This window comes from Protomyctophum parallelum (genome assembly GCF_964188405.1).
Source record: "Protomyctophum parallelum genome assembly, chromosome: 1".
Lineage (NCBI taxonomy): Eukaryota > Metazoa > Chordata > Actinopteri > Myctophiformes > Myctophidae > Protomyctophum > Protomyctophum parallelum.
In genome coordinates, this window is record NC_139697.1 from 1,541,291 (window position 1) to 1,552,738 (window position 11,448).

General features: G+C 42.0%; 1 protein-coding gene across 1 annotated transcript in view; it reads right to left on the reverse strand.

Moving 5' to 3' along the window:
* Positions 1-9,751, reverse strand: part of LOC310872608 (uncharacterized protein) — a gene marked incomplete at its 3' end in the record, with an annotated part of 101,395 nt that extends 91,644 nt beyond the window's left edge. Inside the window, exons 1-4 of the mRNA XM_083784623.1 lie at positions 9,554-9,751; positions 8,515-8,628; positions 3,785-3,898; positions 1,937-2,050 (exon numbers count right to left, since the gene is read on the reverse strand). Coding sequence (XP_083640749.1) covers positions 1,937-2,050; positions 3,785-3,898; positions 8,515-8,628; positions 9,554-9,630 — 419 coding nt within the window. The 5' untranslated portion in view covers positions 9,631-9,751. The remainder of the gene's footprint in view (positions 1-1,936; positions 2,051-3,784; positions 3,899-8,514; positions 8,629-9,553) is intronic.
* Positions 9,752-11,448: the final 1,697 nt, after the last annotated feature.

Sequence of the window (11,448 nt, forward strand, 5' to 3'; positions counted from 1 at the left end):
GTTGAGACAGCATTACTATAGTCTATTCTCTGCTGTGTTGGATAGGTGTTGAGACAACATTACTATAGTCTATTCTCTGCTGTGTGTTGGAGAGGCGTTGAGACAGCATTACTATAGTCTATTCTCTGCTCTGTTGGAGAGGTGTTGAGACAGCATTACTATAGTCTATTCTCTGCTGTGTGTTGGAGAGGTGTTGAGACAACATTACTATAGTCTATTCTCTGCTGTGTGTTGGAGAGGTGTTGAGACAGCATTACTATAGTCTATTCTCTGCTGTGTGTTGGAGAGGTGTTGAGACAGCATTACTATAGTCTATTCTCTGCTGTGTTGGAGAGGTGTTGAGACAGCATTACTATAGTCTATTCTCTGCTGTGTGTTGGAGAGGTGTTGAGACAACATTACTATAGTCTATTCTCTGCTGTGTGTTGGAGAGGTGTTGAGACAGCATTACTATAGTCTATTCTCTGCTGTGTGTTGGAGAGGTGTTGAGACAGCATTACTATAGTCTATTCTCTGCTGTGTGTTGGAGAGGTGTTGAGACAGCATTACTATAGTCTATTCTCTGCTCTGTTGGAGAGGTGTTGAGACAGCATTACTATAGTCTATTCTCTGCTGTGTGTTGGAGAGGTGTTAAGACAACATTACTATAGTCTATTCTCTGCTGTGTGTTGGAGAGGTGTTGAGACAACATTACTATAGTCTATTCTCTGCTGTGTGTTGGAGAGGTGTTGAGACAACATTACTATAGTCTATTCTCTGCTGTGTGTTGGAGAGGTGTTGAGACAGCATTACTATAGTCTATTCTCTGCTGTGTGTTGGAGAGGTGTTGAGACAGCATTACTATAGTCTATTCTCTGCTGTGTTGGAGAGGTGTTGAGACAACATTACTATAGTCTATTCTCTGCTGTGTTGGAGAGGTGTTGAGACAACATTACTATAGTCTATTCTCTGCTGTGTTGGAGAGGTGTTGAGACAACATTACTATAGTATATTCTCTGCTGTGTGTTGGAGAGGTGTTGAGACAACATTACTATAGTCTATTCTCTGCTGTGTGTTGGAGAGGTGTTGAGACAACATTACTATAGTCTATTCTCTGCTGTGTGTTGGAGAGGTGTTGAGACAGCATTACTATAGTCTATTCTCTGCTGTGTGTTGGAGAGGTGTTGAGACAGCATTACTATAGTCTATTCTCTGCTGTGTGTTGGAGAGGTGTTGAGACAACATTACTATAGTCTATTCTCTGCTGTGTTGGAGAGGTGTTGAGACTGCATTACTATAGTCTATTCTCTGCTGTGTTGGAGAGGTGTTGAGACAACATTACTATAGTCTATTCTCTGCTGTGTTGGAGAGGTGTTGAGACAGCATTACTATAGTCTATTCTCTGCTGTGTGTTGGAGAGGTGTTGAGACAACATTACTATAGTCTATTCTCTGCTCTGGTGTACCTTATCTTTAAATACAGCTCCGATGAGTTCATCTTTGTCACTTTGTGCCTATTTTTCTTCATCTGATGCTCTGATACCTGGTTTTCTCTACTCTACAGTTTCTTTTACTGTGTGTGTGTGTGTGTGTGTGTGTGTGTGTGTGTGTGTGTGTGTGTGTGTGTGTGTGTGTGTGTGTGTGTGTGTGTGTGTGTGTGTGTGTGTGTGTGCGTGCGTGCGTGCGTGCGTGCGTGCGTGCGTGCGTGCGTGCGTGCGTGCGTGCGTGCGTGCGTGCGTGCGTGCGTGCGTGCGTGCGTGCGTGCGTGCGTGCGTGCGTGCGTGCGTGCGTGCGTGCGTGCGTGCGTGCGTGCGTGCGTGCGTGCGTGCGTGCGTGCGTGCGTGCATTCAGGTAATATTCATGTCTGATATAAGGATATGTGCACATTGCATTGTGTTGCTATACATTAATAATTTCATATTGTATAGTGTGTATATTGAACAGGAGGATTGACATACTGTGTGTCTGGAGGTCCAGGTTCATTACTGAAGTTAGGAGGTTTTCCTCTAGACGTGTCACTCTTCACAGACAGAAGGCTGGGAGTTGGAGACTCTGCTCTGCGGTACAGACTTCTGGAATCATAAGAAAAGGAACCACATGTTGGTAAGATTTCTTCAATAGTTCTTCAACATTGATCAGAAAGTGATCTAAAAACAGTCGCCTCAACATCATGACATAAAAGCATCAAAAAGTCAACCAACCCAAAAAAGTGTTAAATTATTTGTTTCAGGTATAGGGTTGTCCCGATCCCGATAGGGCTGCGATATTCAGGATTTACAGCCAAATGAATGCAAACTGAGGGTTTAAACACACAGTACTGTAACGTATCATGATGGGTTAGGACTTTTGGGGTTATTTTATTGACACAGATGAATAAGCCAATTGTTAATAACAGTGACGCGGACTGTGTCTTTTTTTTTAATTGATTGAAATATTTATTAACAGTTTGTAGAATTTACAGTACATTTTAAGCACAAACTCAATACAAAGACTGTTAACTGTGAGTGGACGACCCAATTAAGCATTACACTTGTTTACAACAGGGTCCACATTGTTCAATTCATCAAAACATTTAGAGACGTACAAATAGACACTTCTATGTAGCTAAAGAACAGAACAGGAATTCATCATATAGGGAGCAAAAACGGAAAAGATACATATACAGTGAGGGGAAATGGGGTGGGGGGGGGATTCAGATTTTACAGAGGCCAGTTTCGAATTGCAGCCGTCCGTAGGTGCCCTTTGAGAGCGGTTTTGAAGGAGTCAAGGGATTCACATGTCTTAATGACTGTTGGTCTGTCACTGTTATCCACTGTTACCCCTTTTTGGGGGTCCCTGAGCTTGAGCCTCTTCACGGTCACACGGACGCTCAAGGCCAGGGCCCCCCCTAGCTCAGGGGCCCCCCTAGCTCAGGGCCCCCCCTAGCTCAGGGCCCCCCTAGCTCAGGGCCCCCCTAGCTCAGGGGCCCCCCTAGCTCAGGGCCCCCCCTAGCTCAGGGACCCCCCTAGCTCAGGGACCCCCTAGCTCAGGGGCCCCCCTAGCTCAGGGGACCCCCCTAGCTCAGGGGCCCCCCTAGCTCAGGGACCCCCCTAGCTCAGGGGACCCCCCTAGCTCAGGGACCCCCCTAGCTCAGGGGACCCCCCTAGCTCAGGGGCCCCCCTAGCTCAGGGGCCCCCCTAGCTCAGGGGACCCCCCTAGCTCAGGGACCCCCCTAGCTCAGGGACCCCCCTAGCTCAGGGACCCCCCTAGCTCAGGGACCCCCCTAGCTCAGGGACCCCCTAGCTCAGGGACCCCCCCTAGCTAAGGGACCCCCTAGCTCAGGGCCCCCCTAGCTCAGGGACCCTGAATACCATATCCGCCACATTAACACACTTTTGTCCTTCAATGTCTGTGTTTACACAAACACTCAAAGCTGGACATAGGAGGGGCTAGCGCTGCTCTAAAACGTGATGGGGACATCCCTAATATGAATATTATATCCATATCATGATATTTGACTGGATATTTTCTGTGATTTTGGATATTGCAATTGTACTATTATACAGCTTTAGATTAAATAACTGCACATTCCATTTTGTAAATTGTATAGTTTGTCATTGGTTTATTATGTTTCTTAATATAAAGGTGAATCCATTTCACATTGTTGCATTATTTCTGTGTATTAATTTGTTGTGACTTTCTACTTAAGGTTTACAGTATTTAAAGGTCCAGGTGTATAGATACTAAAGTGTATATGTACGTATGAGCCTAGACATTAAAACTTAGCATGATCACTTTGTTTATATTGAACAGGAGGATTGACATACTGTGTGTCTGGAGGTCCAGGTTCATTACTGAAGTTAGGAGGTTTTCCTCTAGACGTGTCACTCTTCACAGACAGAAGGCTGGGAGTTGGAGACTCTGCTCTGTGGTACAGACTTCTGGAATCATAAGAAAAGGAACCACATGTTGGTAAGATTTCTTCAATAGTTCTTCAACATTGATCAGAAAGTGATCTAAAAACAGTCGCCTCAACATCATGACATAAAAGCATCAAAAAGTCAACCAACCCAAAAAAGTATTAACATCTCATGCATAATTAATTTTATTATGATGTAAGGAAATTGCAAGTTTGTTGATAATGTTGCTAATGTGTTTCTCAGTGGAAAGGGATGAAGCTTTTGAGTGGATGAGTTTTAACTCACAATTAATGTATTATTTTTTTATCGTAAGGGAATATATATATATATTTGTTTTAATTGTGATATCATCCCTCCCTGTTTGTTTTCCCTAGAAAGAGCCTCTACACACAATGATAAAGTGTAGTGCATAGTGTATGCAGATTATACTGCCAATTATTGTGTGTGTGTGTGTGTGTGTGTGTGTGTGTGTGTGTGTGTGTGTGTGTGTGTGTGTGTGTGTGTGTGTGTGTGTGTGTGTGTGTGTGTGTGTGTGTGTGTGTGTGTGTTGTGTTGGAGAGGTGTTGAGACAACATTACTATAGTCTATTCTCTGCTGTGTGTTGGAGAGGTGTTGAGACAACATTACTATAGTCTATTCTCTGCTGTGTGTTGGAGAGGTGTTGAGACAGCATTACTATAGTCTATTCTCTGCTCTGTTGGAGAGGTGTTGAGACAGCATTACTATAGTCTATTCTCTGCTGTGTGTTGGAGAGGTGTTGAGACAGCATTACTATAGTCTATTCTCTGCTGTGTGTTGGAGAGGTGTTGAGACAACATTACTATAGTCTATTCTCTGCTGTGTTGGAGAGGTGTTGAGACAACATTACTATAGTCTATTCTCTGCTGTGTGTTGGAGAGGTGTTGAGACAGCATTACTATAGTCTATTCTCCGCTGTGTGTTGGAGAGGTGTTGAGACAACATTACTATAGTCTATTCTCTGCTGTGTGTTGGAGAGGTGTTGAGACAACATTAATATAGTCTATTCTCTGCTGTGTGTTGGAGAGGTGTTGAGACAACATTACTATAGTCTATTCTCTGCTGTGTGTTGGAGAGGTGTTGAGACAACATTACTATAGTCTATTCTCTGCTGTGTGTTGGAGAGGTGTTGAGACAACATTACTAGTCTATTCTCTGCTGTGTTGGAGAGGTGTTGAGACAGCATTACTATAGTCTATTCTCTGCTGTGTTGGAGAGGTGTTGAGACAGCATTACTATAGTCTATTCTCTGCTGTGTATTGGAGAGGTGTTGAGACTGCATTACTATAGTCTATTCTCTGCTGTGTGTTGGAGAGGTGTTGAGACAACATTACTATAGTCTATTCTCTGCTGTGTGTTGGAGAGGTGTTGAGACAGCATTACTATAGTCTATTCTCTGCTGTGTGTTGGAGAGGTGTTGAGACAGCATTACTATAGTCTATTCTCTGCTGTGTGTTGGAGAGGTGTTGAGACAACATTACTAGTCTATTCTCTGCTGTGTTGGAGAGGTGTTGATACAACATTACTATAGTCTATTCTCTGCTGTGTTGGAGAGGTGTTGAGACAACATTACTATAGTCTATTCTCTGCTGTGTGTTGGAGAGGTGTTGAGACAACATTACTATAGTATTTTCTCTGCTGTGTGTTGTAGAGGTGTTGAGACAACATTACTATAGTTTATTCTCTGCTGTGTGTTGGAGAGGTGTTGAGACAGCATTACTATAGTCTATTCTCTGCTGTGTGTTGGAGAGGTGTTGAGACAACATTACTATAGTCTATTCTCTGCTGTGTGTTGGAGAGGTGTTGAGACAACATTACTATAGTCTATTCTCTGCTGTGTGTTGGAGAGGTGTTGAGACAACATTACTATAGTCTATTCTCTGCTGTGTGTTGGAGAGGTGTTGAGACAACATTACTATAGTCTATTCTCTGCTGTGTTGGAGAGGTGTTGAGACAACATTACTATAGTCTATTCTCTGCTGTGTTGGAGAGGTGTTGAGACAACATTACTATAGTCTATTCTCTGCTGTGTGTTGGAGAGGTGTTGAGACAGCATTACTATAGTCTATTCTCTGCTGTGTGTTGGAGAGGTGTTGAGACAACATTACTATAGTCTATTCTCTGCTGTGTGTTGGAGAGGTGTTGAGACAGCATTACTATAGTCTATTCTCTGCTGTGTGTTGGAGAGGTGTTGAGACAACATTACTATAGTCTATTCTCTGCTGTGTTGGAGAGGTGTTGAGACAACATTACTATAGTCTATTCTCTGCTGTGTGTTGGAGAGGTGTTGAGACAACATTACTATAGTCTATTCTCTGCTGTGTGTTGGAGAGGTGTTGAGACAACATTACTATAGTCTATTCTCTGCTGTGTGTTGGAGAGGTGTTGAGACAACATTACTATTATCTATTCTCTGCTGTGTGTTGGAGAGGTGTTGAGACAACATTACTATAGTCTATTCTCTGCTGTGTGTTGGAGAGGTGTTGAGACAACATTACTATAGTCTATTCTCTGCTGTGTTGGAGAGGTGTTGAGACAACATTACTATAGTCTATTCTCTGCTCTGTTGGAGAGGTGTTGAGACAGCATTACTATAGTCTATTCTCTGTTGTGTGTTGGAGAGGTGTTGAGACAACATTACTATAGTCTATTCTCTGCTGTGTTGGAGAGGTGTTGAGACAACATTACTATAGTCTATTCTCTGCTGTGTTGGAGAGGTGTTGAGACAACATTACTATAGTCTATTCTCTGCTGTGTTGGAGAGGTGTTGAGACAACATTACTATAGTCTATTCTCTGCTCTGTTGGAGAGGTGTTGAGACAACATTACTATAGTCTATTCTCTGCTGTGTGTTGGAGAGGTGTTGAGACAACATTACTATAGTCTATTCTCTGCTGTGTTGGAGAGGTGTTGAGACAACATTACTATAGTCTATTCTCTGCTGTGTTGGAGAGGTGTTGAGACAACTGATGTGTAAATTCAATAAGTACAGTTCAAATTAATCGGCTTATGTCTTTAAAAACACAGGTCAAGATGTCTAATCTTAGTCTCACTCCAGGAGCCCGGGAGCGGCCCAAAGGAGAGGGGTCCCGGGCTGAGACTATCTCACTATTACCCCCTTTGAAGTACTGTCTAAAAACAACCCCCACTGATTTTATTGACATCCGGCAGTCGTAGAATAGTAAATTACATACAATAGAAATACCATCTGTTTCTGTCACACAAAAGGAGGCTGTTTGCACTCCAGGAGGGCCGAGATCGGCCCTATCTCAGGTCTTGGGGAGGGCAGGAACCAACAGGTCACTCTGCTTTTAGCCCAAGGTATAATCGTGTTTGGACTGAGTTAAAAGAGAACCCTCTGAACACACGCAGCTGTTAGATTGGAAATCTTAGATTAGAACTGTCCCCCCCCTGGGGTCTGGACAGCTCCTAAACGAAGACCTCTGTTTTTACAAGCCTGGCTGGCTGTAAATATCTCCACAGAATCATACCAAATTGCATGGCCTATGTCAGCTTGTGTGCCTTACTCTGAACTAAGAATATAGTCTAATTATTCCATTACATAGGGTGATCAATGTCCTATAAATGTCTGATATGGTACCTACATTTCATTATTATATCCACATGTTTAAAGTCTTTAAACCTGTTAGCAGTCCTCATCATGATATCCTTGTGACACTCAGAATAGCTTTTCGAGTTGGGTCCCAAAAGTAGGATTTGGTTAACATATAGTTTGTCTTTTCAATTGGTAAAGTTTACCGTAACTCAGGAACAGTTAAAATGTATCCCTCTGACATCTCATTTCGTATTGTTAATGTGTTGAATAAAGTTCTGTATTACTTCATAATATAGTATAAGGTGTTTAGTTAGTCTTATCGATATAAACTACATGTTAGTATGAGACGTAGTTGCAGGCTAATGTCCCGCCTCCCCCCACAGGCGGTTCCTGTAAAGGCGACGTTTTGATTGGCTGAATTCAAGCAGGGGCTGTCGGCTGATCCGGGGAGGGCGGGACGTGACTCTGAGATATAACATGGTGTTTCATTCATAATGTGTTGGGTTGACATTAAGTAACGTTGATTCGCAGAGACTGTTTCCTAATGCCAGCTCCAGTTGGGCCTTTGTTTCCTGAAACTTTCCTGTTGAACCGATACTTTGATCATTAAAACTTGATACCGAAAACTTCGAGGATCTTCTCCGTCTGCCATTCTTTTGAGAGGAACCACACTGCCCGCTACTAACTCCGTTCCTGACCGTGAAATATACATCACAACATTACTATAGTCTATTCTCTGCTGTGTTGGAGAGGTGTTGAGACAACATTACTATAGTCTATTCTCTGCTGTGTTGGAGAGGTGTTGAGACAACATTACTATAGTCTATTCTCTGCTGTGTGTTGGAGAGGTGTTGAGACAACATTACTATAGTCTATTCTCTACAGTTTGTTTTTGTGTGTGTGTGTGTGTGTGTGTGTGTGTGTGTGTGTGTGTGTGTGTGTGTGTGTGTGTGTGTATTCAGGTAATATTCATGTCTGATATAAGGATATGTTCACATGTGTTGCTATACATTAATAATTTCATATTGTATAGTGTGTATATTGAACAGGAGGATTGACATACTGTGTATCTGGAGGTCCAGGTTCATTACTGAAGTTAGGAGGTTTTCCTCTAGACGTGTCACTCTTCACAGACAGAAGGCTGGGAGTTGGAGACTCTGCTCTGTGGTACAGACTTCTGGAATCATAAGAAAAGGAACCACATGTTGGTAAGATTTCTTCAATAGTTCTTCAACATTGATCAGAAAGTGATGATCTAAAAACAGTCGCCTCAACATCATGACATAAAAGCATCAAAAAGTCAACCAACCCAATATAGTGTTAAAAACATTTTTGTTTCAGGTATAGGGTTGTCCCGATCCGATCACGTGATCGGAAATCTGTAGGGACGATCACGTCATCTTCAAATGATCGGAATCGGATCGGGAGCTAAAAAATCACACCCGTGTGAAGTGAGGGACGCTCTTATCGTCATACATCATCTTACATCGTGCACATTCCGTGCTCAACCAATCAAATCATAACAAATGTCATTCCTGCCAATCAAAATTTGAGTCCTCACTTTTGTCCTTCAATGTTTGTGTTTACACAAACACTCAAAGCTGGACATAAAAACGTGATGGGGACAAGTATGAATATTATATCCATATCATGATATTTGACTGGATATTGTCTGTGATTTTGGATATTGCAATTGTACGATTGTACAGCCTTAGATCAATTAACTCCATATTCCATGTTGTATATTATTGTAGGCCTATAGTTTGTTATTGGGGTTTTTTATAGTATATTTCTTAATAAAAAGGTGAATCCATTTCACATTTTGCTCTTGCTGGCTGTTGGAGACTGGTCTGTGGTACAGACTTCTGGAATATAGAAATGTTTCTATAATTACCATGTGAGTGAGTAAAAAAATCTTGTTTAAAAAACAATCTGACTAATGATGATGTCACTGGAAGACGTTTTCTAAACTGCCCACAGCCCTACTATGAGACACAGACTGAGTAGAAAAAGATTGTGCCATTCTTTCATGATTATTAGTGAGGACCTATTATATGAAGATACTGTAGGTTGAAAAGTGGTGAAGTGGTCCTTTAACATACTTTGTATGTGGAGACTCTGCTCTGTGGACGAGATGTTTGTCAGCTCCCTCCTCCTCTCTCTCCTCACGGTGACTCATCTCTGCTCTGTGGACGAGATGTTTGTCAGCTCCCTCCTCCTCTCTCTCCTCACGGCATCTCTTCTCTGCTCTGTGGACGAGATGTTTGTCAGCTCCCTCCTCCTCTCTCTCCTCACGGCGACTCATCTCTGGACTTCAGGGAACCTGTCAAGGTTACAGTCACACACACACACACACACACACACACACACGCACGCACGCACGCACGCACACACACTCATACACACACACACTTCTACCATTTATTTATGTCAACACAAAGTAGATGCATACAATGACGCAAATATTAGGTGCAGTAGAGTTACTTTTACAAAATCATGTTTTCATGATACAACAGGCATGTCAGTGACGTCACTCAGCACTCTATGGGTTAAAGTAACAGTGTCTCTATGGGTAAAAGTAACAGTGTCTCTATGGGTAAAAGTAACAGTGTCTCTATGGGTTAAAGTAACAGTGTCTCTATGGGTAAAAGTAACAGTGTCTCTATGGGTTAAAGTAACAGTGTCTCTATGGGTTAAAGTAACAGTGTCTCTATGGGTTAAAGTAACAGAGTCTCTATGGGTTAAAGTAACAGAGTCTCTATGGGTTAAAGTAACAGTGTATCTATGGGTAAAAGTAACAGTGTCTCTATGGGTTAAAGTAACAGTGTCTCTATGGGTTAAAGTAACAGAGTCTCTATGGGTTAAAGTAACAGTGTCTCTATGGGTTAAAGTAACAGTGTCTCTATGGGTTAAAGTAACAGTGTCTCTATGGGTTAAAGTAACAGTGTCTCTATGGGTTAAAGTAACAGTGTCTCTATGGGTTAAAGTAACAGTGTCTCTATGGGTTAAAGTAACAGTGTCTCTATGGGTTAAAGTAACAGTGTCTCTATGGGTTAAAGTAACAGTGTCTCTATGGGTTAAAGTAACAGTGTCTCTATGGGTAAATGTAACAGTGTCTCTATGGGTAAATGTAACAGTGTCTCTATGGGTTAAAGTAACAGTGTCTCTATGGGTTAAAGTAACAGTGTCTCTATGGGTTAAAGTAACAGTGTCTCTATGGGTTAAAGTAACAGTGTCTCTATGGGTTAAAGTAACAGTGTCTCTATGGGTTAAAGTAACAGTGTCTCTATGGGTTAAAGTAACAGTGTCTCTATGGGTTAAAGTAACAGTGTCTCTATGGGTTAAAGTAACAGTGTCTCTATGGGTTAAAGTAACAGTGTCTCTATGGGTTAAAGTAACAGTGTCTCTATGGGTAAATGTAACAGTGTCTCTATGGGTAAATGTAACAGTGTCTCTATGGGTTAAAGTAACAGTGTCTCTATGGGTTAAAGTAACAGTGTCTCTATGGGTTAAAGTAACAGTGTCTCTATGGGTAAATGTAACAGTGTCTCTATGGGTAAAAGTAACAGTGTCTCTATGGGTTAAAGTAACAGTGTCTCTATGGGTAAAAGTAACAGTGTCTCTATGGGTAAAAGTAACAGTGTCTCTATGGGTTAAAGTAACAGTGTCTCTATGGGTTAAAGTAACAGTGTCTCTATGGGTTAAAGTAACAGTGTCTCTATGGGTTAAAGTAACAGTGTCTCTATGGGTTAAAGTAACAGTGTCTCTATGGGTAAAAGTAACAGTGTCTCCAGCATTATGGTGGCTGACAGTTATAGCAGCCAGAGACACCACCATACATTTGCCAGCCTTTTAATTTAGTCCCTTGTTTGTGCCTAATCTGGGTTGTACATGGTTTGTTGTGGGTGTGGACTTCGTTTACATTAAGGAAGTATTTAGACAGGCACATGGGTATCTTAGTGAAGTATTTAGACAGGTAGGCTACATGGGTATCTTA